Source organism: Pteropus medius, unplaced genomic scaffold (assembly GCF_902729225.1).
Source record: "Pteropus medius unplaced genomic scaffold, Ma_sr-lr_union100, whole genome shotgun sequence".
Lineage (NCBI taxonomy): Eukaryota > Metazoa > Chordata > Mammalia > Chiroptera > Pteropodidae > Pteropus > Pteropus medius.
The window spans coordinates 11,828,226-11,855,725 of record NW_024349796.1 but is presented as its reverse complement, the minus strand read 5'-3'; the positions used below and the strand labels follow the sequence as shown (position 1 = coordinate 11,855,725).

General features: G+C 36.2%; 1 protein-coding gene across 1 annotated transcript in view; it reads left to right on the top strand.

Annotated features, from left to right (window-relative positions):
- Positions 1-27,500, top strand: part of USH2A (usherin) — a 576,091-nt gene that overhangs the window by 343,486 nt on the left and 205,105 nt on the right. The window contains 1 exon segment of the mRNA XM_039883360.1: positions 18,301-18,480. Coding sequence (XP_039739294.1) covers positions 18,301-18,480 — 180 coding nt within the window.

Genomic DNA, 27,500 nt, shown 5'->3' with positions numbered 1-27,500 from the left:
CTAAGATACAAGTTAGTTTTTTCTAGGGTCTGTAAGTACCATTTCCTGCCCTGGAATGAGCGCTTCGCTCTGCAGCTCTCAGAGTGTGCCATTCACCGGGTGCGGGGGACAGTCACCCAGAGAGCAGTTCACGTTTTCTTTCTTCTTCTTTTTTTTTTTTTAATTTTTCTCTTCACATGTATGAATTAACTAACAATTTCAGTTATAGGTAACAGGTATATAAACGTTCGTTATGAAACAAATCGAGTGTCCTTTTAAATAAAAGAAATGTGTAAATTTAGGAATAAAAACTAGAATAACTGGCAGCATAGTAGTAAAGATATGTCTTATGTGAAGCTTTGTAAAATTATTTTTTTATCTAACTGGTAGGTGAAGATAATGTGTGGTTTTGTAATTATGGTTTTATAATTATTTGACACAGTTTCAAAAATATTTTCAACTGCAAACTTTATAAAACCATCTAATCATAAAGAAGGAAAACAAATTAATATCAGTGAAAGAAAAAAATGTATTGTGAGGACCTATAGAATATTTTTACAAAGGTCAGCATCTTCGCTATTCCACTAGATTCTTTAGATCCCATACACTGATTCTGTTCTTACTAGACAATATCTAATGCCCGGCTTTTTTTTCTTGAGCAGTTACAGTGGAGTCCTCTGCAAATAGTTAAACTCTTCATTATCCTTCCTTTTGGATGAACTGGGAAGTGATCGTCCTTGCTTGATACTTTGACAGATTGTTTTGTGTCTGAATTTCTAAGGCAAAGCGCCAGGGTGTGCTAACTGCTGAGTCCTTTGTGCACTGTTAACTCACCTGCTCCGAAAAACGAGATTGCAGCTTAGTTTTCATCTTCCGACACCTCTTTCTTCCAGTCCCTTATGTTGTGTCGTGGCACAGCATAAAGATGTTTAGCTGAGAAAGAGAATGTGGAGGACTGGGGGGAGCGGGGGAAGTAAATGAAAATGATCCTTTAGACTTAGTGAAGGGAAACATTTTTTTTTTTTTTAAAGAGTGATTTGGTAAATTCATACTGGTAAAACTGAATTATTTTCTTGATCCCTAAAAATTCTTCTTTCTGAATATAGAAAGGTACAAGGAAGAGGTTTGAAGAGTTTTGTTTCCCGGCGTGGATACCTTCAACCAGGAATGGATCTTCACAAAAGGCACAGTGGAAGGAGAGGATAGGGAGGGAAGGAGAAGGGGGGGAAGGAAACGTAGGGAGGGAGGATGGATGGACATGGAAGAGAGAGGAGAGAGGGAGACGGAGTGACGGGAGGGAAAGCAAGTCATGAAATTAGCATTAATCCGATGCTTTCTTTGCTTGTAAGAACACATGGCCCTGAAAAAAACTTGATTAGTTTCGAAGATTGTTCTTAAAAATGGAAATGGAAATTTGGAAAGAATATATATGTATCTACGCACACACACGTAATAGTTGTCCTGTTAGGAATGGCTCATCTTCTCACTCCAATAGTTTTTAATGAAATAAAATAAATTAAATATGTTGGGGAAAAAAAAGAATAGCCTACTTTCCCATTTTTTTACATACTCAGTTTTTAATTTTTTTTTTACAACGAATGTACCTTATTTTCGCAATGATTTTTTTTAAAAGCTGGCAAGCGCAGACAGTTCTAGTGTGGAGTAGTTTGGGGTGATCCCAGCTGGTAATGCTCAGAGTGGGGAGAGCCGACAGGGGGGTCGGAAGCCCTCAGGTAGGAGCCTACAGAAGGATGAACGGGCAGCTTCACAGAAATTTCAATGGTTATCCAGAAAAACTCAGTGACATGTATAATGTTAAATTTCCCTTCTCGTATTTTGCCTGTATTTCTTTCTCCACTAGTTGTCAGTTGTCATCAAACAAATGACAGCTGTTTAGGACTGAGACAGAAGGCTAGTGTTGGGGAAGGACTGTGGGGTGGAAGAGTCTGGTTTCTTGAGGTTAGAATATAGGAAGCAGGGGCATGAAGTTTTCTCTACAGGGGCTACCTGTGGAAGGGAGTGGGGGCGATTTAAAGGCAGAATAGAGTTTTTTGTAGGTAGAAAAGATAGAAGAGTATAAATATGATTGCCCTCCCTATTCCTCAGTCTCTGACACGTAAACTTTTCCTCTTCTTATTATTGGAGTCACTGTTTCATTCTGATGTCAGTATCTAGCGTTTGCTCCTTGGCATCCGCTTCCATCTAGAAACAAAAGAAAATAAAGGGGAACGGAAATGACACAAGGGAGGATAGTACCGTCGGGTGTAACTGAGATGACTGCGTCTTGTTAACCACCTTCAAATACCAGCACCCAGAATAGGCAGCTGCCGGTCACCAGAAACAGCGTTTAGACTGTCAGTTATCTATGTTCAAACACAATGAATCTCTAAAAAGTCACAAAAAAAAAAAAAAAAAAATCCCATGAAAATGCAGTCTATTTTTCAGGGTTACCTAGAGAAATTCAAAGGCCTTTGCACATAATCCGATTCTCTGGACACCTTTCCTCCCAGACTAAACTGTGTTTTAGAAAAATTCCAAGGGGTGGGGTGGGAGGGTGGAGGAGAGAGAGGCGTTTGTTTTCTGGGGAAAGTAAAGGAAATCATTATACGTGGGACCGTCTTCGATTTCCAGGGCGTCTGCGGTGAGGCTAAGGCTGTTAGGAAAGGGACAGCTTGGTTTTATAGTCCCTGATGTCTGCTTTTTAGTGCGACGGGACATGTGTACTTTCAGAACTGCGCTTGCAAACCACGCCGTGCGTGTGACACGCAGTCCTGTGGGAGCACTCGCCAGTGGGGGGATCGCAGCAGCGATGCCGTGCAGCTTGTCACTCGGAGTCCTGTCGGGGGACTTTGTAGTTGCTTGTCAGTCAGTGGGAAGATAAAAGAGGCAGCTTCTTTTCCAGCGATTTGAATTCATTTCCCCGTAATGAGTTGGCGGGTCAGGCAGGAGCCGGCTCGCCTGTGATCTCATAAAGTGTGTTTTGTGGGTGGAAGAGAAACACTTCAGAGAAAAGGGAGCAGAATGTCTGCTCGGCAAGTCAGACAAGCAGAGAAAGCTGGCTCGTCGTTGGCCATCTTTTTTTTAGGACCACTTATCCTGATTCCCCAAATTTTTAGAAGGGAAGGTCAGAGAAAGTCCAGCTCTACCCCCATTTCATTACATAAAAACCCAATATGTGAAAATCCAAAGTCACTAAAAGTCTATATAATCAGGTAATAGTATTTCATGCACAAGACTCATCAAGCACAGTCATATTAAAGGCATTTTACTATTTTTTTTTTTTTTACATTATACAATTATTATACAATTTCTTTTAGAGACAGAAGAAATTAAATCAGTGTCATGTTAGGGAGTTTTTTGGTTACAGACAGTAACTCTGGACCTCTCTCTTTGACCATTTCTGATGTTTTACAATCAACACAGATATTAGATGACTGTCGGAAAAGGTTATGTACAAAGCAAGTATTAATATGAGCAGCAGTGAGCATATAGAGAAAATAGAAAAATTAGTGTCTCCTTGTTTCGGGGGAAGCCAAATTCTCTTCTAAAAAAAATAACCGTTCATATACTTTTGTATAAAGTTTCATCACATTTCTAGAGGTATGAATGTACACAAATATAAACACTCAGGAAACAAAAATTATTTTACATGGAATTAAAAATCATCACTGTATGGTTGGTTAAAATATGAATGGATGATAATAAGATATGTGTCATTGCAAAAAAAGTTTGTCTATAGAATATATACCCACGGCATATATTGACACATTTGATTGTATATCATGTCATGGCCAATAAAGCTATAGAAATGTGTAATTAGGACATATTCTTCCACAAGAATGGAGTTAGGCATTAATTTATCAAACTTACTTAAGAACTCATCTGTTTTCAACACTCACGCGGCAGCTTATTGAATTTGTGTCTCATATCTAATTGGCTATTTTCTTGACATAATGAACAAGTGCAAACTCTGTGCTGTTGTGTCTGCTAAAGCAACGAAATAATGATGAAATGCAAATCATAACCCTGGGCTGCGCAGTTAGGGAGCACACCCCACAGAGGCCTGTGCGAGCTCTGGCTTTCCGTGTTCCGGTGCCTTGAGTTCACGTGTCAGACGCCACGGAGCATGTGTGCGTAGGACTCTCATCCCCCATCACTTAACGTGGCTTTGGAAGACTTTGCATGGGGTTTTTGTTTTTTTGTTTTTTTAGATTCCCTTTTTCAAACAGGAAGTATTTAAAACATGTAAAAAACGATCAGACTGTTTTCAGAGTCACGCCATGGCTAATTTGGCTATTTTTGGTATTTTTGATGAGGTTCACGTGAGGACAGCAGCCATGGAGCAGATATATAATATTTTAAACCGATAGTTTTGTACCACTCATATACCTGTCAGGCCTTGGTTTTTATATGCTTGGTCATGGCAAGGGTTCAGTGTTTACTGAATAAATAGCAATGTTAGAGTCAGTTTTTAGGTCTTTCTAGACTGAAAGTATAAGCATCATATGTAATTATCTGGATTTTGGATAAAGAGGCTCTCGAGAGGTAAGTGTCAGCTGTGACTTAATATTAGAAAAAAATGGAGGAGTGAACTATGTAGAGAAGTAGAAAAAAATCTGGTTGTGTAGGGCCAGCACCCTTCCCCAGCCCCTGGGCCACGGCCTCTGGTTCCTGAGCTGCTTCTGTGGAGGGTCCAAGGATGGGCCCTCTTGGAGGATGATGGGTCTTTGTCATCATACGGAGTTATGACTGTCACAAAGCTTATGCTTCGGCCTCTTGGGAAGTACCCTTAGATGATTCCAAAGTCATCATGACACTTACTAAGAACAGGCCGCCAAGAACTAGTATTTTCTAACTTTTTGTATGAAGCTCTTATGAACAGTGAGTTACTTTACTTAATTAAAAAGCAAAATCTAAGAATGCTAGCAGATCATGTAAGAAAGCACAGCAGTCTTATATAATTTTCTGAGACTACCGATTCTTTATTAAGTAGGGTTGAATATAAATCTTACATTATTTTTTTTATTAATAGTTGCATACCTTTGGAGAGATGTCAGAAGAACTTTTACACTTGCAGAGCAGATTTCCGAAATCATAGAATTAAATTTAGATATGTATTTATTCATTCGTTGTTCATGCCACAAATATTTATCTAGTTTTTGTGGATTGAGTTACGCTATGTTCTAGGGTTGTCGTGGTGAACTAAGAAGGTTTGGCCTTGCTCTGAAGGGGCTGTGGTTTAAAAAGGACGCTGGAAATTCATCGGACAGTTGCATAAAAATATAAAACTAAAGACGTTAAACGTCATTAAAATAAAAATATATGTCACTAAGATTGCACAGTGGGAACCTTAATATAATTTGTAGGATTGGGGGAGACCTCTTTGGTGGATGACATTTAGGGTAACATTTAGGCACCAACTCAGAGAAGCATGCAGGAAAGAGGATTCCGGAGAGAATGGCATTTGCAAAGGATGGGAGGAGGGTAGAAGTTTCGTGGGGTTGAGGAAATGAAAGGCTGATGTGGCTGGGTCACAGCGGGTGAGGAAGAGAGTGACGTAGGATGAGGCTGGGAAGAGCTGGTCAGGAGCTACTTCCTGCAGAATCCTGCAGGCTCTTCAAGGATTTTGGCGCAGAACTGCAATGACAACGGAAGACGATCAGTGTTTTTTCAGTTATACAGACGACTGTTAAAGTTAGTAGCTGTAGGTATAGATTGGAAAATGTTTTTTTCAGAAATATTTTTTGTCAAAATGACACTAATTACAAATGAGTTACATTTTTATTTACCAGTCTTTTTCCCTATGCAAATAGATACATGTATGTGTATACATACATATAATGTATTTGAGATCTTACTACCAACAATTCTGATATCCTACTTTATTCGTGTATCATTATATCATGAGTATTTCTCATATCAAAGGAAAAGTACTCATAAAAAGCATTCTCAAGCAGTGTATAATATCACTAGCAAGGATATACCAAAATGTATTAGCCATTTATTATTATTATTATTACCGTTCCATTATTTAGCATTATAATACCAAAATGTATTAGCCATTCCATTATTGTTAGATATTTAGGTTTATTATTTTTTACTATTAGAAAGAATGTTAATTGCTAAAACATAATATTGCCTATATCCTTAATATATATATTGCTAAAATATACTTAAATTCAGGAATATTTTTTAAGACTCTTGATATGCATGAGAAAAATGCTTTCAAGAAAAATCACATCAATCCATTTGTTTCCTAACAGTATACAAATATATTCATCTTTCTGTAATTGTGCTAATTTGATAGGTAAAAATGATAAGTTGCTTTAATTTGCATTTCCTTATTTCTGTTGAGTTCAAACATTTTCCATATGCTTACAATTTGTTTGTCTTATTCGTAGGTTCACATACTTTGCCGAGGAAATTTTAGAGGTTTTAAAATTAGTTTTGATTGTATGGCAGCTTAAAATTATGAATAGTAATTTTTAGTCATTACAGTGTCAGATATTTTATTCAGTTTATATTTTTGGTGTATTTATAAGGTTTAGAAAATAGTGTTTTAGATTCTTGTTTATTTTTTGTAAAAAGTGTTTTTTCTGTACAGAGTTGAAACATATATGTTGCTTTATTCTGCTAAAGTTATCAGATTTGCGTTCATATGTATGATGGTGCTTATTTCTGGGCTATTTATTTATTGTATTAACTGACATCTCTGTTTCTCTTTCGATCATCACTGTGACAAATTAATCTGTGTGCTTTTAACATCTTAAATATTTAGAAAATACCTTTGTATTTTAGAAAATGCCTTTGTATTTTCTAAATATTTAGAAAATAGGTAAAGTTCCCACCTTTCCCCTTCAGCAGTATTACTCATTTTTGCCAGAAGGTCTCAGTTCTTATATGTATATTCTTCCAACTGAACATTTAATTGATTGAAAAAAAATGACACTGATGTTTTTAATATAGTTCTGTTGATAAATTAATTCATGAGGAATTTACATCTTTAGATATTTCTCATCTGGAAACGTGGTATGATTCTATTTATTTAGGTACTTTATATCTCACAGTAAAGGTTCATTATTTTTTCCTAAAGACCGCATATTTTTGTGAGGGTTATTTTACTTCTATGATTGTGATTGTGTTCATTTATTTTTATTATAATGTCAAAGGAATTATTGATATCACATTTGTTTTTTTAAAACATGCCATTTCATTAGTACTTTCTTTAAACACTTATAAATCTCCAAGTTAATTTTTTCAGCTCCATTAAGACAGAAAATACAGAGATCCTTACGCTTGAGGAACATTTCTGTGAGCCCGGCCCACTCAGTTATGTGAAGTTAGCCAGATATAATGCAGTAATAGACAGGAGGGACACTTTTACTTGGAACAAAAAGAGCTCTAATTTAAGTTCCAATCACAAATATGACCCATGTAATATGATTATTTTAAATTCACAGCAACCAAACACTTTGACTAATAATTTTTGTTTCTAGAAATTCATTTGAGATAATAAAACAAGCTTTTAAAATCAATATAGAAGATTTATAATATTTGAACTTGTTTCTACCCATTGAGAATACCAGCAGTTCTTGAAATTTATTTTAAAGAAATAATTAGGTACACAAAAATATTTGTAAAATTATAGTTATAGCAGAGTTTATTCATCTAACAAAAATTGATGGGGACATTCCGAAATGTCCAACTATTTAGATTGCCTACATTGTAGTGAATTCATTAAAAAAATTATGCAGATTCATATTTATTTAAAAGGAAATATATATTACTACAGGAAATATACATTACTACAAAACAATGAGTATTATAAAATTGTTAAGTGTAAAATATAATACATTTGTATGTGTTTAAAAATACGAAAAGATACATACCAAAATACACGAGAATATTAACAAGATAACAGTGATTATCTTGAGATTTGAGATGATTTTAGCTCCTTTCTTTACAGTGCCTGACATAGTCTTGAAATTTATAATAAACAAGTATTTATTTTATAATCAAAGAATGAATGAAGCCAAAAGAAAAAAAAAAAAAGAGTTTGTAGCTTATGTCATCTTACAGCAAAACTATTAGAAGATTTTAGGAAACAACAGACCTTAAACTCAAGTCTCTCCATACAATCGAGAACAAAAGGCTTGACTTCATTAAACTTGGGATGTTAAAAATCTTGGGCCTCAGCTTTTTTCAGAAGCCCAGACACTTGCAATTACTGTTTATTATCGTCTTGCTTTTACTTAAATCCCTTAAATTTAAAGTGGTTGACTTTCACTTTTCCCTAGTAATTCGTTCCTTTATAGTAATAGAGTTTATTATCTTTTTGATTTGTACTGTTTCCTGTTTAATGATTTACTCTCTATGGCATACGTGGAAAACTTATCATATTAAAAAAATTATTATCCTATAATAATTATGGTGCCATCAAACTGAATTAAATTATGTTTCATTGTAAATAATAAAATGTATTAATTTTTTTAAAAGCCTTTTTATGCCACCGAGGATAAATAAAGTTGCCTTCATATTACGTTCATTAAACACCGTGACAGTATAGGCCAAACTGACAGAACTGATAACAAATCAACTTCCTCTTTCTTATAGCAATCCCTTCCAAGTGATTCTGCCATAAGCTTTCTTAGGATTATGAATTAAATGCAATATATTGAGCAGACTCTGTGCATTCTACAAATAATTTCACCTTCATTTTGTGTGAACATGTGTTGCCAGATCTGGGAACAATATGTTTTTTTCTTGAATCGGTTTAAGATGAAAATGAACCTACATTTAATTGTGCATTCTGATGTTCCCTTTAGTACATGAAAATTAAAATTTTCTGGCATGCACATTAAAAAGTAAAACAGAACAATTGAAATTAATTTAGTAGCATATCTTATGTAAACCAATATACCCAAAATATTATCATTTCAACATGTAATCAAAATGTTAGGTTAATAATGAGATAGCCCATTCTTTTCTTCATAAGTCTATGTGTATATTTTACACTTATAGAATAATTCGGTGATAATTTTTATCAGAAATATTTGACCTCTACTTAGATTTAGTAAAATTGTCAGATAGATTCACATACCAACATAGTAAAAAGTTTTCCAGCTACTAAATCAGGGATCAGTTCTTAATTAAAATTAAATAAAATTAGAAATTCGGTTTCTTAGCCATACTAGCCATATATCTAGTGCCCCAAATCCACATGTGCATAGTAGCTATTTTATTGGACAGTACAGGTTTAAACCATATATGACATATCACCACAAGTGGAAAAGTTAAAAAAATCCATTTTAAAAAACCATTGAGCATGTTTTGTCTATTATATTTCAAGGAATGTGAGGTAAATTTTTTTTCCCTCATTAAATCAACTGGTTGGCCAGTTGAATCAATCAGTAGAATCAAACAGTTGCCTTGCTTTTATGTACAAATCATCTCATATTTTTCTAGGTCCTTGAATTTTCTTTTAGGCAGCTCTGTGTAGTGTAGGTGTCTTAATTGTGTTGAAAGCTGTCTCCCCTGGATATTCCTGTCATCCCGAAGATAATCCTTGATTTAATTCTGATACAGTAAGTTTAGAGCAAAGCAAACATGTATATGAAGGAAAAAATTAAGTCTGGTTAATGTGCCACCATGTTTGGTTCTTCTTTCTCAACTGACTTATAAATCATGTAAATAAGTACAATAAACATTTGCTAAGCGATTCTGTAATACTTTGGACCTGCAGGTCCATCATTTGTGATGACACAAAGCAGTTGGCCCAGGAAAGCTGGAAGTACATCGTATGTCAAATGACACCTTCCATCAAGCTTAGAGCAGCATTTCTTCCCGAGCATTCCAACTTCGTGTCATGGCAAAGGGCAATATTGGCATTTCTGATGTGACTCCTTTTGGCTAGCTCAGCATTCTTAAAAAATAAATAGTTTTTTCACTCTGTGATTGAAAGGGTTAAACAGTACCGATTCATTACCACTCACAAAAGGATTTATTTTGTTCTCATAAATCAGTTTTATTCCACATTTTTATTATTCCCTTGGGTGAGCTACTCCAATTGAAATCAATACAAGTGCAAGTGACACAATCCATCTAGATATTTGATTATGGATCGGAGATCCCCAGGTCTGATTTTTAGCCAGTTTTCTTTCTGTTCATCTCCTCAAATAACTGAATATTCTTATTGGCATCTATGAGTTATGAACATGTTTAAAAGGTAGATAATAATATTCATTGGTATACTGACAATGGAAGCCTGAAGAATGAGCAAGGATTAAAAGATAAAGATTAAAATATGTAACTTATAACATTGTTATTAAGCAGTTCAGATTTCTCAATATTTTTAAGATAAAATTAGTTTTAAAATAACTTTACTCTTTCTTAAAAAAATAAAATAAAAGTAGTCATGTTCTTAGGCTGTATTGGGTAGATGATGAACTGTTTCTCTTGACAGAAATGTTACCTGTTTTCATGCGTTTATTTCATGGTGAGCCACACTCACTGGTCTAGGTTAACAATAAGAAAACAGTTAAGGTAGATAAAATGCCTTTGAAAGGCTTCAAGCTTGTTCCTTTTATTCTATAATTATCCAGGCTGGAAAGCCACCATCTGGGGGATTTAAAGGAGAAAAACGGTTCAACTTTAAATTAGAGAGCAAAATTGATTAAGTTGTTGCTCGAGAGGGCAACATTTATATATCAAACTCTCTCTGCTTTACAAACAAATGTATATCTTATGATCCTTTACATAGCGAATGCTTATTTTGGGACTCATGGTACCACATTATAGTTCTCTTGCCTCTGACTGTAGCCACCTGTTCTTGGTTCTTAAGCCAAATTTTTGCATAGGCACAATTAAACCTTTTTGCAGTTCATTTCTTATATTTAGAATAAGGCAGTATTTGGTACACTTAGCTGATTATTCCCTTAAATTTCAAAGCACTATTAACACTTCATTTGTGTCTTTCAGTAACTGTTTTAGCCTTATTTAGCCATGTATGTGTTTTCACCAATATCTGCAGGAAGAAGATGTATTGTGTTTTTGCTAAATTACCTCTGGAAGTCTAAAAAAGTCTTTTTTTTTTAAGCAGTTGAAACAGTAAACCCATCTTTCTTCATCCAAAGAGTCGGTAATTATTCCTGTTACTCTTATTAAACCTTTAAACAGCAGCTATCACTGCAATCAAAGCAATGTGCTTGGACTTCCAGTTGCAGACTTCCTGGGTACGTGGAATTTGGGACTATCCAAAACTTACTTTCTTCCTGCTTTAGTTTTCCATAATCTGCATTGATAACCTCTGCATAATAAAAGCCATCCGAAGCATTAATGACAGTACAGAGCTCTACGATCGAGCCATATCAATAAAGTGTTCTTTCCATGTAAACTGCTCCGCTCTTTAAAAAGAGTTTATTCAAAAAAAAAAAATCAATCTAGAAATTGGAAATGGTTCTCCTTATTCAGAAAGGCAGAACGTGTTTTAAAAGGTAGTCACTTGTTTAATTCAGAGGTTGGCATACTTTTTGTCTGTAGGAATTCATGCATTGGGCAGAATTCCAGGGGCTCTCGATGCCCTATCTCCTGAGATCCTATTAAATGCCCTTTGTAGCAGCGCCACCCCATCCATCCCATGCATCTCTTGCAACTGGGAACACCCGCTTCTTCCCCGACTCAGCACGATGGTTGGCAAGAAGGCCAATCCCCAGTGCTCTTCCTGTGTCGCCAGACTCCGCTCAGATCATTTTCCCTCAGACCGGAGAAGATTAGTAAGAGTTCCGATGATGCTCCATGGTTTATATGTCTTCCCCTAGGAGATGAGTCAGGGACTGTGCTATGCTGAGCATGAATTTACTGTGTCTTTTTCATCTGCTGTGAGGTTCCAAAATTAATACCATTAATTTGTTCTTTTTCTTTTAATTGGGGTAACAGTGGTTAATAACATTCCATAAACTTCAGGTGTACAACTTCATAATATGACATCCGTATACTCTATGGTACTGTCACCACCCCAAGTCTAGTATCCTCTGTCACCATGTGTTTGACACCCCGTACCCTCTTTGTCCCCCCTTCCCACCCGACTTCCCTCTGCTAACAGCCATTCTGCTGTCTGTATCTCTGAGTTTGGCTTTTTTGTTTGTTCACTTGTTGTTTTCTGTTTTATGTCCCATATTTGTGAAATCATACAGTTTTTGGCCTTCTTCATCTGACTGATTTCACTTAGTATAATACTCTTAAGATCCATCCATGTTATTGCAAATGGCAGTATTTCATTTTTTTATAGCTGACTTGTATTCCACTGTAGGTATGTACCACTTCTTCTTTATCCAATCATCTATTGAAGGAAACTTGGTTTGTTTCCATGTCTTGACTATTGTGAATAATATTGCAGCGAACATAGTGGTACATATATCTTTACAAATAAGTGTTTTTAAAGTTTTCAGATGGATACCCAGAAAAGGTCATGTGATAGTTCTATTCTTAATTTTGGGGGGAACATCAATGCATGTGCTCCAAGATTTTCAGCTGTTTTTTGTTAAGATTCTTATATTTGTTTTCCTGTTTTGTTTTTAAATTTTTGTTAGATATTTTGGAAGGGTAATTCTGTGATACTAACTTATCCATTCTTCTAAAACATAAAGTTCTGAAAGTTCACATATTCATTCCTAAATCTCTTTCTGGCAAGATGATCATATCCACAGTTTAAAAATTGTAACACATATATACTCTGAGGGGGCTTGATTGTCCCCACCTTGTCCTCATGCCTGTGTAACACTCTTTCGTTGCTGTAGGCACAACCCGTGACTTGTTTCCAGGCACTAAAATATGGCAAAGGGGATGGAATGTTCTGCATAACATTACCTGAGACTGTAAGCTGTCTTGCAAGCTGCCATGTTGAGAGGCCCACATGGGAAGGAAGCGAGGGCGATGCCCAGCCAGCAGCCAGTTAGTAACCGGGGGAACCAGTAAGGCAAAAGAGAAAAAAATCTGACTTCTTAGAGTACAACATAGTTGATGAGAATGGACCATACTTTCCTAATTTACCGCAGCCAAGCACATCTCTGTATTCGCTCTTTATATGTTTCTTTTCTGGTGGTTACAAAATGAGATCCATTTAGGAAAATCTGACTTACATGGAACAAAGTTGATGAAAAAAAAAACATGCTCCAAAGGACTTTAAAAATGATATTTAAAATTTTTAGAAGGGTGATTGTGCCACATTGGGCATGCTCTTCTTCACATGTTAAAAAAAAAAAAAAAAAAAAAAAATCGGAACAAAACCCAAAGACCTTCAGTATCTGTAAAGCTTTTCTCGGTCTCACATGAGCACAGACTCAGGTCAGATGTTTCTGGAGCATCTTTCAGTGAGTTGGTAAAATATTCTGTGTATTTATTCTCTGAACTACAACTGTCATTCTAGCAGAATGACCACTTTAAAGAGGAATCAAAGAAGTACAGCTTTTACTGGATGACAACTAATTAAAAATCGCATTAGAGTAATTACAATAATGGTAAGAAATAGTATGCACTTTCCTCAGAGCCCTAAGTGGTTCACAGGCTACTTATTTCTTTATCAAAGTATTCTGTGGAGAAGACAGCTGTGCAGGTATATATTTATAAATATTTTCTACGTTGGCAAAAATTTAAGGCCAGGGATAGGTCCCTTTAACCATATGTTAACTTAAATACCTTGCACCTTTCAGATCTCTACAAAAGTGAGGTCTATTAGAATAGAGTTTAGAGAACACACTTGCCTTTTGGGTAATATAATTTGAAATGATATCCTTAGGAAGAATAAATAAAAATAACTTAAATATTAATATGGGCTATCTAGAGTGACCTAGAATTCCTAGCTCACATTAAAAGCCTTATTTTCTATTTGAAGTCTTTTGATTTTGGTATTGGCAGAATTTTGTGACAGGGAGGTAGACCTGAACCACACTAAAAATGAGACTTCAATACAAGAAAAATCTAGCTTTTTCTTTTTACGGCAAGAAGTAGGAAAATTAGTTAACATGCTTTCCACCTTAAGGTGTAATTGGATTCAGAAACAAGGCTAACTTAAAGCAGGACCAGGTCCATCTCGTAGAATCTTCACAAGGTACCAGGAATCAGTTTGGTTTGTTCGCTGTCATTTCTCATTATAATCTTTGTCACTAGAACGGATTCATGTTGTGCCATTTTCTGTCCTCGTTACAATCTTTGTCACATGAATAAGATATCAGGATGTTAGTGCCTGGCATACAGACTTCCGTGTGTGATGACACCGTACAAGACAGTGCTGACCTTTGCAACATTATGTATTCTGATTGGTTGTTCATTTCACCTCTTTCCCACAAGTTAATAAGGCTGTAAAAAGGAGAGAACTGAAATGGCCAGCCAGTCAAATTATAGAATATTGAAAAGGTCAGAGCAGTACAGTACAGAGGGAAAAAATTATGGAATATATGGTGCATTAAAATTCTTGTGACAATGATTATAACAAGAATGGGAAAGGATACCCATTTATGTTATTTCAATCTAGAGAGCCCCACAGGATGATATTCCCAGGACAGCCATCATTTACGCATCCCTGAATCATATATGAGAAAATGTCTATTTATGCTGGTTTTTGCTTAAAATAATTGTGTAGAAGATATCCTACTGTTCAACAAACAAGAGCATTCATTGTATGATTTTAGCGTAAGAAATGGACGTCGATGTTGTTAACATTTTAATAGGACTCATATCTGAAGCTGAAGGAAATGTTCTTTGCAAGTGAAATCTGTAGGACCTGAGATTTATTTCGGGTGCTTCTTCATTTTTTTTTTTTATTGAAAATAAAATAGAAAAGTAGGAATGAATGAATTAACCTTTTTGAAAATTTTTTAGAATGTGCAGTATCCTGAAATAGCATCTAGGAGTTTATTTAAAATTTTTACATGACCTATACAAAACGTGTTTTCTCCTCGTGACGCATGACGTTGGACAATATACAAAGACTCTTTCCTTCCTCTGCATTTTCAGTGAAGAGAGACACAGGGAAGATGGGAGGGAGAGAAATAGTGAATTCAGAAAATCCAAAGTTATTGTTCTCAGGTGTGCAATGATTTCTTATTTTTAAAATTTTTTAAAGTTTCTTTAAAGTTTTCTTATACAGCAGCTATACTAGATTTTGTAGTCTGTGAAGATAGATCTGGTTAAGAGTTAGCTTTATACTTTCTGAAGATGCATTCTTTCCCTAATAGAGTAAACATTTTATAATCCAAAGCTGGAATCTAAAGGCATCAATGAATAAGGATGCCACATGTGCCTAATTATTTTTTGTAAGCAGAAGAAATGAATTTTGCTGATTACTTTAAGACTAAGTTGAACATGGATGGAATAACTCGAAAATCCGTTGTTCTGCGTGCTTAAGAAGAATCACCGCCACGTGATTCTCTACCTCTGATGTACAGCAGGTGTGGAGTGGAACTTAGGCATGTGAATGTTTATCGAGAACTCCCAGGCGATTCTAACGTGGGTGAAACCTGGAACTCTGGTGCATGCAGCCCCATGCCACAGAGAGCTCCGTGCAATCCCCAGTGAAAGCCCAGTGGGGCAGGCCACAGGGGAAGAGGGGAACTCTACCTCAGGGTCACAGTGCCTGGGGGCAGGGGTAAGGCGGCTGTGGTTCCAGAACACAGAAGCACAAACCAGCCCGCACCATCTCCTTAGACTCACAAATAGTGTCAGCGCGGAGGCCACCCAAACAGGAATGGTCACCTGCGATAGGAAATGCTTATCATTTTAGCGTTTTCCAGCTCGATTCTTGAGGATGAATCAACAGGACTCCATTTTCCAGCCCACTGAAAGCAAAGTATATGCAGTGAAAAGTGGAAACTCACCCCCTGTCAAGAGGGGGAGGGGGCAGAGGATTGCATTTTAAGATTTTTGACTCTAATCTCTAGGAGCCCGAATTGTTAAAGTTTAAATGAAGAGAGGGCAGGGAGAATAAAGTAGAGAAGGGCCAACATCTGTGGATTGTGTTTTGGTTTTGGATGTGGAGATTTCGAGGGGAGACCCTGTCAGTGGTTCTAGGTCTGTGAAGTAAGCTGTGTGTTGATGGCGGGAAGGAGACAGGAGACTCAGCTGCGTGGCTGCCGGAGATGGACGAGTCCTTTTCTGAGCCGAACGAAATGGTTTATGTAATTGCATACTTCTCATAATTATTGAGTAATTATATACTTCTCATAATTACCGAGTAATCATTGTTCTAACAACTAGAACTTCATGTTACAACTAATTGTATAATTGCCATGTATTAATGTTATCTGGGAAACTTAGAATAAAGTGGGACTTAATGTAATTTCTCGTGCCATGCCATCTTCAAAGCTGGCGATAATGTTTGTTTTACAGCTAGAAATTTGCTTCAAAACCCAAGAAAACTCAAGGGTGGGGGGAACCCTCACTAATATTAAAATCATATATGTTAACACACCATACATCTTCCGTTTGCACCTAGCTTGAAGTTCGTGAAATTGTATTCTCTAGGCTTAATTTTAGAATTTTCATTGTTTTGCAATTTTCAGTCTTTTGAAAGATGTGCACTCTTACAGGATGTCAGAGGCATCTGTGGGTCATGCAGGATAGGCCGACCATTTTGAAATTTGACAACTGGGCATGAGGCAACAGCAGAACTTCTTCTATAACTGAAAAGACTTCTGAGTTGCTAGACATTGTGGGGACTTAAGGACGTTTTCACATGTGGCCTTTGTGCCTTTTCGTAGACAATGGTTAGAAGCGATGACTATTGCATCTTAACCAGATTTCTCAAATGCAGGAACTATGCCTTATACGTTTTGAGCATATTGTTATCAGCACCTACCAGAGTCTACTCTCTGCATGCAGTTGGAGCTCAATAATCCGTTGAATCAAGTTCACTAGTTGAAAAAAAAAAAAAAAACCCTATGAAAGCTGATATAACTTGGAAATGTCTTTTCGGTGCATAGTGAACTTATCAAAGGCTACTTCGTAGGTTTCAGAGCTTCTTGCTAACTTTTGTTATGCATATGTAGCTGTATATTGTCTGTTTCCACTTTAGAAATTTAAAAACCAGTCCTAAACGGCGAATATGTCTTTGTCGTGTTTAACTAAAAATGAAGAGGAATTACTGTTCTTTTGTTGTAGCTCATAACTGCCATTTATTCCCTTTGGGAAAGATTAAAGATACATATAATAAAACTTGTTTTGGCAAAGGAAGAAGGCTATTTGAAATAAATATTGCTATTTTTAATGCTTTTTTTTCTGTTTTAAGAGTAGTTATAACTAAATTTTACTCAAACAATATTTTGGAAAAATTGTCGCATGTAAACTTTCAGGAAGCATCTAATATGGAAAGTAAAATAAACATTACAACACAATTATCAATTTTAACCCCTGTTTTAAGTCTAATTTCTAACTCTTAGCCTCGAACATGACCCAGTTGCATAGGAGAGGGAGATAAAACACTCATCAGGCAGCAGTGTTTTCCTATGTCCTAGAAACGCCGGGCTTAAGCACGAGTTTGCTGAAGCTTTGGAAGCATAGCGGTGGGACCCAGGGAAGAGACATTGAATGTGATGCTTTTATCCAGCCAGGCAGCCTCTGCACGTCCCTGGAGAGCTAAAAAATAGATCTGATCGAGGTGGGCACAGATTACTTCCCATCACAGTTGCTTCTTGGGATATTCTGACCAGTTCTAATGTAAAAAGACATGAACTAGAAAGCAGTGTACCCGCCTCTTAAGCAGAACGAGCAGAAATTACCCCAATTGATGATTAATGAACTATCGGACACATATATTTGACTATACTATTTATATCCAGAACCGTTTTATTGCGGGGCGGGTGATTTCCTCCTTGTCGGCACATCACAGAACATTCAGTTCTTTCAAACAACAAAAGTGAAAATTGTGTTGCTTGAGGGATTTGAAAAACCCTCAAACAAATTGTAAATAATTCATCAAGCGATCAATTTATATGTCAGCACAGCATTTTACTTATATGCACGATACTTGTTATGTGGCTTTATACTGTCTTAGGATATCAGTTCAGTAATTTTGATCCCTGTGGTGAATGAATTAGAGAACATACTGTTGACTCAGGTAACATTTTGTTCAATAAAAGTAGGCCCATTGACAGCACGTGTGACATCTCTCACAGTAGCGATAGTATAGTTCTATTTCGTACTGTATATGTTTCAATAATAGCAGGAAACGTTTACGTAAGAAACCCAAGAACACGCAAGAAAATGTTTCAATAATAGCGGGAAAGAATCCTTAAATATACACTAATTTCTATAATTTTCTCTCTTAATCAGCCAATAATAACTACACTCTTCTGAATGGCACGCGAATCATGCACAGCGGTGAAGAGACCAGGCTTTGGGTGCTCATCGATGGCCTGGTTCCCTTTACTACCTATGTGGTGCGAGTGAACGCTTCCAACAGCCAAGGCAGCTTGACGAGTGACCCCATAATGATTGCGATGCCGCCAGAGGGTAAGTCTAGTGAAGCGCTGACTATCTCAATATATATAAATGTCCCGGAACAAAGTCTCTGCTGAACACCTTGTTTACTGTCAGAATTCATTTTTTTAGAACTTAGAGTCTCAATATTATTTCTGCTCGGTTTGCTTATTGTTTTGTTTTATTGAGATGCATGTGTCGATATCGTTTTATTGTTGAGACTTTCACCTCGCACTGTGTGTGTGTGTGTGTGTATGCGCACACACACAGGCATGTATCTCTTGCTTTCTGCATGTTAAGAAGATTCAGAAATGTTTTTTTGTTTGAGACTTTGTTTAGATTCAAATTGTAGTTTTACAATTTAGGCTTTAATTTTCTAATACAAGTAGTTCCCATTCCTGGTTTTTGGAGAACTAATTTAGATGTATATCTAAGCCCTTCCATTTGGCAAAAAGATGCAGTGTGCAGGTAATAGAATAGTAAAATTATTAGTACCACTGGAAAGACACCTTTAAATTCCTTGTCCTAATGATTAGAGTGCAGTACTGTCACCTTAAATGTGAAACATGGTACGATCTGGATATGTTTAAGTATTTCTATGAAAAAAAAAATAAGCTTATTCAGAACTATTATTTTGCTCTGAAGTCCACTCCACCCTTATTTTAACTATTTGTGAGACCGATTACTAAAAAGAAAACAACTTCTTACGTTGACATGTACAGCCCTCAAATAGAAGGCATGCCTCAGTGATGAGAGCATGATTCTGAACTGAGTGTTCAGAATGTGTGTTTTCTGAGAAAAGGACCCCAGGACACCCAGCGTCTGCCTCGCAGCCCAGCCCCGGTGTAAGCAGCGCTCTCTGCACGAAGGCAGAATGGCACTCTCCTGTTAACAGCTAGCTGCAGGGCTCCACGTCCCCCTTTGTCACAATGAGTAGAAGAGCAGCAAAGGGATATCACTAAAGGAAATTAAGGGCTAACCTGTAGTTCCTGCGGAATCCTCTCACAAGGGAAGATTCATTACCTGCTGTGCCGTAAAATCCGCTCACTATTATCTACCTTTTACGACATAAGAATTAATGAATGGATGCTTACTGAAACACTAGCTTAAGAAAAGAATGCTTGAAAGGGACTATCAATTCAGATAGTGTATTTCATGAACCCACAATAAAAAAAACAAAAATGGAAATTAAGTTTAGATAAGAAAAAAAAAAAAAAAGAAAAAAAAGAAAAAGAAAAAAGAAACCTCGGGTATTCGTGTTTTCATTGTTCATTCTAACCCAATGCGCTGGAAGGAATCGAAAGTTGTGATGCCTCTATACCTTAGTATAGAATACCTTTTATATGCTAAGAGATTTAAGATTTAAGAGTAATTCGTGCTTTGAGATTTTTAAGTTACATAATTTCTAAATAAGATATATGGAATATTTAATGAGTTATATATTCATCTCATGGGATTTACACTGATTTAAATAGTTTGTAATTTACACCAATTTACATCGCATTCAAAACATGTGAATTATATTAAAGGACTAGTTTAATTCATTGTTCATGTGTTTAAGAATGTGTGGTCTAATACTCTGTAATATATATGTGCGTTTGTGTGTATATATGCATGTATATATACATAGTTTAGTTAAATACAGCAAGCTTCTGTTGTTAACTCAGTACACACTGTGTGAATATATCTGTCATGGGGTTAGTAGAAGGGCTGATATTATGTAAACAGGAAGAATCTAAAGTATTTTGGGGCGGTACAGCAGAAGTGAAGTAACTGCTAAGGCTTGACTTCAGCTCTGCTCTGTGGGTGCCTCTCCACGCCCTTAGCATCACGCTCTGCAGGTGCACACTCCCTGGGCACTGTGCAAGCACTCACTTTATGTACTCAGAAATCCAGAATTTGGGAGATGGGCCTTCACTCAAAGCGAAGGCAAAATGTCTTCAAAGGCAGACAGTGATTCGTTCAAGTTTATTACAGCCATTAGATGTACTTTTTTTCATTATTAGATTGTTGTTGATTACAATTAGGAAACTTATAGCTTTGAAATTATCTTTTTTATGATCTTGTGGCAGTTTAAAGGTGATACCTCATTGATTAAATAGGTTTTAGTTCATGCTTCCTTTTACTTAATGATCTGAAAACATATTATCCTGATTTACACATAAAATCATGCCGAAAAGCATGTGGCATTCACGAGAATATGTGTGTTTAAGTAGAATTAAATTAGTACTGAGAGTTATTAAAGAAATCTTCCATGCCTTTGTCCAGTGAACTGTGTTTCATACTGAAATGAATAATAAATGAACCAATGTACAGAAGCAAACCAACTTATGGGCAGAGAAGCTTCTATATGCTATTTACTTTTCCATTATATTTAGATTGTTATCATTATTGCCATTTCCTTGATTTCAATATTAGATCTCTTTTATGGTGATGTTCAGTTCCTACTTTCTTTCAATGCTGGGTTATGCCAAATTTGTAATGATAATACCCTTAGCTATGTTTTCTTCTCCATGTAGTTTAAAAACATGATAATAGAAGGTTTAGGCAAAACAGAAATGATAATTTTTTTTTTCTTTATCAAAGGTTTGATATGAGATATGGCCTAAAAAACCTCCTTTACCTCCTTAATCTGGCCAAGTCCTACTCATTTTTTTAGGTTTCGACTTAAAAATCGGTCCATCAAAAAAGTCATCTTTTCCCAACTGAGGCAGAGATAGGGCCCTTCTGTGTCCCACAAGAGAATCACATTGTATTCACAGTGCCTGCCTGATCTGTCACGGTCACTGGTTGTAGGACTCTACACAGCAGGGACTATTTCTTATTCACGATTTTTATCTTAAGTGCCCAGACCAACCCTGACTCATGGTAGGTGTATAATGTATAATGGGGCAGTGAATGTATGAGCGAATGAATGAATCAGCCAAGATAGCTTGATTATCAGTTTTAAATTGGAAGTTTATCATTGCTCAGACCTGCTCAAGCCTCATCTTCTACCTAAGCGAGCTGTGACTTTGTGACCTCCTCCGTGTACTGTTATGCAGTTTGGGAGTGCCAGGAGCCCTGCAGGTGGAAGGGGGCCAGGGCTGGAAGGATGGCAAGAGTATGGAAGGTGAGAAATTCTCGGATTGCACCAACCCCATCTCTCTTTGAGTTCTTCCCTGCAGTGGTTACTTGTCGTAGGCGAGCATAGGATGAACAGGCCTTGGTTTACATAGGAACTTAAAAAAAGAGAGATAAGGGGACACAATGTACTCTGGTAGGTCATCGCTCAGGTGATGGTTATAAGACATCTTATTTGATATTAACTTTCTGTATTTTTCTAATGAAAAAAATACAATTGGCATGCAGCTTTCTCTATACCAATTATATCTCAGTAAAGCCAGAAATCTTTTTAAATACTCAAGTCCAACAATATCTAATTTCCGACCATAGTTAATTCCATCAGACCTTCCTGTTTTATTGCTGTCATTGAATAAAAGTAATTTTATTAAAAACTAAAACCCAACTTTCACCAAACGAATGAGAAAGGCAATTAAACAATGGGATAAACATGAGTTATTTTCAAGAAGGACATTAAGGCAAGTGAGATCATGAAACCAGTAGCTCAGTACATGTACGGTGCAAAAGCTCAAACAGCCCACATTTGTTTTATTTTAAAAATTCATTTGAAATATTATTTGGTCAACTGGCGGAGTTTTTTTTCCCCAATTCTATAGCATATACTTCTGTATACTCAGGTTTTAGTATTTCTACAATAACCATATTTTTAGGTTGTTTGCAATAGCATAATGTTCATATTTAGCACTAAGACACTCTTAGAAGTGAAGAATATACTTAATCTGAGCTCTCGAATAGCATTATAGTGCAGGTTCAAGAGTTCTAGGAAAAGAATTAAAAAAATAAAAACGGAATCCAAATGTTAATCCATAAATATGAAACTTTCCTTTGACCTTTACCCTTTCAAGGTCTGGAGTTACTAATGGGGTTAGGATTTCAACTCTTAATGGGGCTCAGTGCATTAGTGTTTTGTATGCATGGAATTCAGCATTCGGTTTAATAAGTGGTTGACATTGGTGATGTCCCTTAATTTGCTTAAATCTAATTGGCTCTTTTATCAGTCAAACCTGTATGGATTGGTAATTGATCAGAAAGGGTCAGCCATGACTCTGCATGTAGTTAAACGATGGAACCACCAGTTAAAGCCACGGCTGCATGGAAATAAGCACAGGAAGAACAAATGAGCTTAGAGCAGGAAGGCAAAGGAGCTTAGAAGTTTTGCAGGATCTTCAAGTTCAGAACAAAGGCATTATAGAGTATATAAATTTTAAATACACTGCATTTTGCCTCCAGACTTAAACTTTTTTTTGCAGATGAACTGAAATCTTGTCTGAAACTGTCTTTGTTACATCAAAGAACTACTCAGAAAGCTAAGAGAGACAGAAGAAGCATAAAAGGGCATAGTTTAAAATGATTAGTGACAAATTCCATACTGATGAGCTAGAAACGGATTTTTTATGAAAGTTTTATATTTTTCCGAAGGGAATAATTTTATTCTATTTATCTTTTCCTGACCTGCTTTATTGTAATAGTGAAGGAACTCAGAGCCACCTTGTTTGTGAACTTAATCCAGTTTTTTCTGACAGTAAATAATTTTTCATCTATACCTTAAAATTGATAAGAATTATTATAATCTACAAACTTTGTAAAAATACTAAGCTTGAGGAATATGTTTCTTTCCCAAAGGTGTCTTATTAGAAAATCAAAAACAAGAAAAGCAAAATGGTTATGAGTGGTTTGTTTTAGAATCTGTTTTAGTTTGTCTCTCCTTTGCATGACCTCCCTCCCCAACTAAAACACTGATACAAGAAAAAGAGTAAAACCCTTTTGGAATTGATACCTAGGCACATCGTAAAAGCATAGACTTTAGAATCCTATAAACCTAGATTTGATTCCACTTCTTTCCCTCACTGGCTGAGTGGCGATGACCACATCCACAGATATATGTGAGCCTCAGTGTGTTCATCCATAAAATAGGCTTGATGATAATTCCCAGATGACGGAAGATTAAACAACACTATATATGTGGCACACTTAGCACAGTGCCTGTCTTGATAAGCAGTTAGTGCTTGTTACTTTCTTTGTTCCATTTTTCTACCAAGACTCTTTGGCCTCTGCAATATTGAGATTTATAGTAAGAAATATACATCTGCTTTCCTCATTTCTGTTTATGACACAGAGCTCCTTGGGATTTTCTGAGTGATGAGAGCTGTACTCTGCATTTTGTTGTGTTAATGTGGTGACTTTTGGAAAGCATGGAAGGGTGTTGTTGGTTGTGGTCAGGCCAACAAGGTGATTGAACAGTCAGAACTTTCAGTCCCGCCCCCCCACCAACCGCCCCCAGCCCCAGCCCCAGCCCCCCTTGGTGGGAAAGGAACCTGAGATCAAGTTCAGCTGCCAGTGGCCAGTGATTTAATCAATTGTGCCTGTTGTGTGAGGGGTAGGTTCAGATCTGCCTGGGGCTCCTGCAGCTGCTTGTCATTTCCATTTGGCTGTTTCCTGAGTTAATTCTTTGCAAAAAAAAAAAAAATGGGTAATCTAGTGAGTAAATGAAGGTCTTGAGTTCCGTGAGCCCCTCTTGCAAATTAATCAAACCCAAGGAGGGAGTAGTTGAGAAGCACAAGTAACAACCTGGGCTTGGAGTTCCATCTGAAGTTGGGGGGTACATCTTGTGGGACCGAACCCTAACCTGTGGAATCTGGTTTCTTGGAGTCACTAGCGTAGAACTGAGTTGGACTGTAGGACACCCAAATAGTCATGGATGTCATAGTTATGTCGCAGTTAAATGCAGGAGAACCACCCCACACATGCCAGAATTGGGTGTGAGGGTGTTTTCTATCTCCAAAGGCTGGAAAAAGCTATAGAGAAAGTTCGTACACAGCCACTTAATAAATACAATTTTACAATTATTTTTCATTTCCATTTTTATTCATAAACAAATGCCTTTATAACTTTGTTAATGCTAGTCAACAGAGAGGAATTTGAAAATATTTGCTAAATTTTATTTCTCCTTTTCTTGATGTTCCTCAAATACGTATTTTAAAAAGTTAAATATTAGAAATAAACATTTTTTTAATTTTCAGTTGGGAAACTTAGTTTAGACAATTCACTTTTGAATAACTAAATGCCATGTTTGCTTTTTGACATATAATTTCCGCCCGATAATATTGCTAAAAAGATAATATGTTAACCAGTGATATTTCATAGATTGAACTATGAATTAATTTTTAACATTTTAGGAGACTGTAATGCTCTTTCAGTTATCTATTGCGGAGTAGCAAACCACCCCCAAACTTAACATTTTAAAACAATCACTCTTTATTATTCCTCGTGATTGTAAGAGTTGTCACTTTTGGAAAATACAACTAACTCTACTGGTAGCTGCAGAATTTTGCCTTTGAACTGAAGTAATTGACTATCCATCTTGGCATGTTACAGAATACATGGAAAATTTTTATTAATCTGTCAAATCAATTAAGAGCACGTGGTAAACAGAACGCTAGAGAAAAAGGAAATGCTTTAAAAAGGAGTAGAATGATGACCTACTCTCAGAGCGCCCTGTCCTATCAGGAGGGGTGGGACAGTGCTACCAGATTCTTTTCTTAGGTTAAGTTTTCCAAAAGCTCAGCCTGTAAAAAAAAATAAATAAATAAAAGAGAGACAAAAGAAAAAAAAATCATTGGTTATATCTTTTGATTAATTAGGAGCTGAGTCTGAACTGTTTGGCATGACGTGCTCAATGAACTTACTTTTCTCCTTTGTTTTTTTCTTTTTTAGAGGGGAAAAAAAACCCCTGAATTTTCTCTCTTTTTTTTTTTCATCTCAACTGAATGAAATCCCTTGTAAAGACCTAAGAGGAGGGAACTGTGGGTAGTGCTATGGTCCATCCCCAGGGAGAATGGTTTCATTTTATGACATGATCTCTAAGATAATTAGGAGCAACTAAAAGCTCAAAAAGCAGGGACAGATCTAAAAAAATAATAATAATAATTACAAATGCAAACTCCATTTTATCTTCTACCTTCCTTAGTCACTATAGCACTAAGAATTGTAAAATATTTCTACACCTTTAAAATCTATTTGGTACAATGGCAGGAGGCTATATTTTTTTGTTCTTGGAAATTAATATTTCTAAAAAATATAGAAATTTGCTTTCAGTGTGTAAGTATAGGTACCATCAGTCTGATTTCTGTTTTTTATCTGCTCTGAATACACTTTGATTTATTTGTAAGATGTACGTAGAAAGGTCATTGTGTCAATATCTTAAAAATGAAAGGAATGCAAGAAATGGAAATACATTAAAAAAAAAAAAAGTAGGTTAGAAAGGGACAATAGCTAAGGTGGTACCTTATTCAAAGAGTAGAAGGGAAGGTAAGATTAGCTGCCTTGTGTAATGTAAAAGCCACAAGGAGGATATAGGATTGTGAGGGATAGCGTTCTTTAAAACAACAGCATTCTAGCACATAAACAGATGGTTTGTCTTCACCTTCAGTATATTAAAAGCTATACGATTTATATTGCTCCCAGTTTGTATGACTCTGTAGAACAGTTGTGCATAATGTTTTACTTCTGGATATGTCTTCCGAACATGCCGCTGTTTCTCCCCACTGAGAGTAGGCGAATTCAATGAATAAAAAGTACTTAAATTCTTAATAAAATAGTGTACTTTTGAAAATATATACCAAGACATATATGTAACCTGTGTAACCTGTGCTTTCTCCAAAGTATATTATGAGAATAGAACCAAAGCATTTATAATTGTCTTAAGCATGCTCTCAAATCTTTTTATAGAAAATCTTTTCTTTGCCTTTTTAGAATTGATAGTTTAACGTGCTGTGTGTGTGTGTGTGTGTGTGTGTGTGTGTGTGTGTGTGTAAGATTATGTTATTTAAGCCAAAAGGAAAGGGATACATTCTTACTTTATAATTTGTGAAGTTTTCCTAATTGCTAATATTCACCATCTTGACAATGAACTTCTTGCTTATAAAAACTCTTTAGAAAGGAGCTAACTTCTGAGCCATGGAGAAGACAGAAGGGAACTTTGAAGCGGGCTCACCATGGACGCAGCAACCCTCCAGCAAAGGGCTGCTAGCTTCCCACATTTGCATAGTCTCCTGTGGTTTGTGTAGAAACACACAGACCCACACATGTATGCAGTCAGTGGCCATCTTAGAGCATCCTGGGGCAAGAAAGAAACAAAATTTTTTTTAAATCATATTTCTCCTTTATCAAGGGAGTCGGGGGGGAAGAATTATTCCTTTAAATTCTACTGAAACTTTCCAAAAATCATATTTTTAAAAAGAGTAAGTACAATTCCCCTGTTTTTTTATCTTGGAATAAAGGTTTATCTGTAACTTTAAGGTGGAAAAAAAAATCATGTCTGTCTGACTGCAGTTGGGAAGCAACTTAAAGTTTTATTTGAATTCTTATGGTGCCCTAAAGAAATTTTTGCCTTTTTAAAAAATATCTTTTCTTTTTCCTTCATTATCATAGACTCTGTGCCTGACTTGTGTAAAATTCTATGAGCATTTACCTGTCCGTATAAATACTTTTACAAAAGTGAGACCAGTTCTTAATATATTTTAGGTACTTAAAGACCATATTACTCCTCTCTTTTCATTAGGAACTTCGAGAAAATTCTTACTGTGTCTCTATAAAAGGGTACAGATCACCCAGAGTCTAAAGATTCTAGAGACATAAAAACTTGAAGGATTGTGACCGCAGTGGGCACATTCACTATAGCTACTACGCTATTTGTGTTCGTTAATTAACTGGGACAAATGAAAGTAGACACGCAAGCGTATCTAGTGCCTGCTTTATGAGTGCAGATCTTCTTTACATTTTGATGCTGATTTTAAACTTTCACCAGGTTCCATTTAAATGTTTCATAGCTAGCGTCATGTTTACCTGGTAAGGTATAAACCCATGGAGAAGACAGAAGGAATGGATGAACGACAATGGAGAGAAGAGTCACTGTTGACATCTCTCTCTCT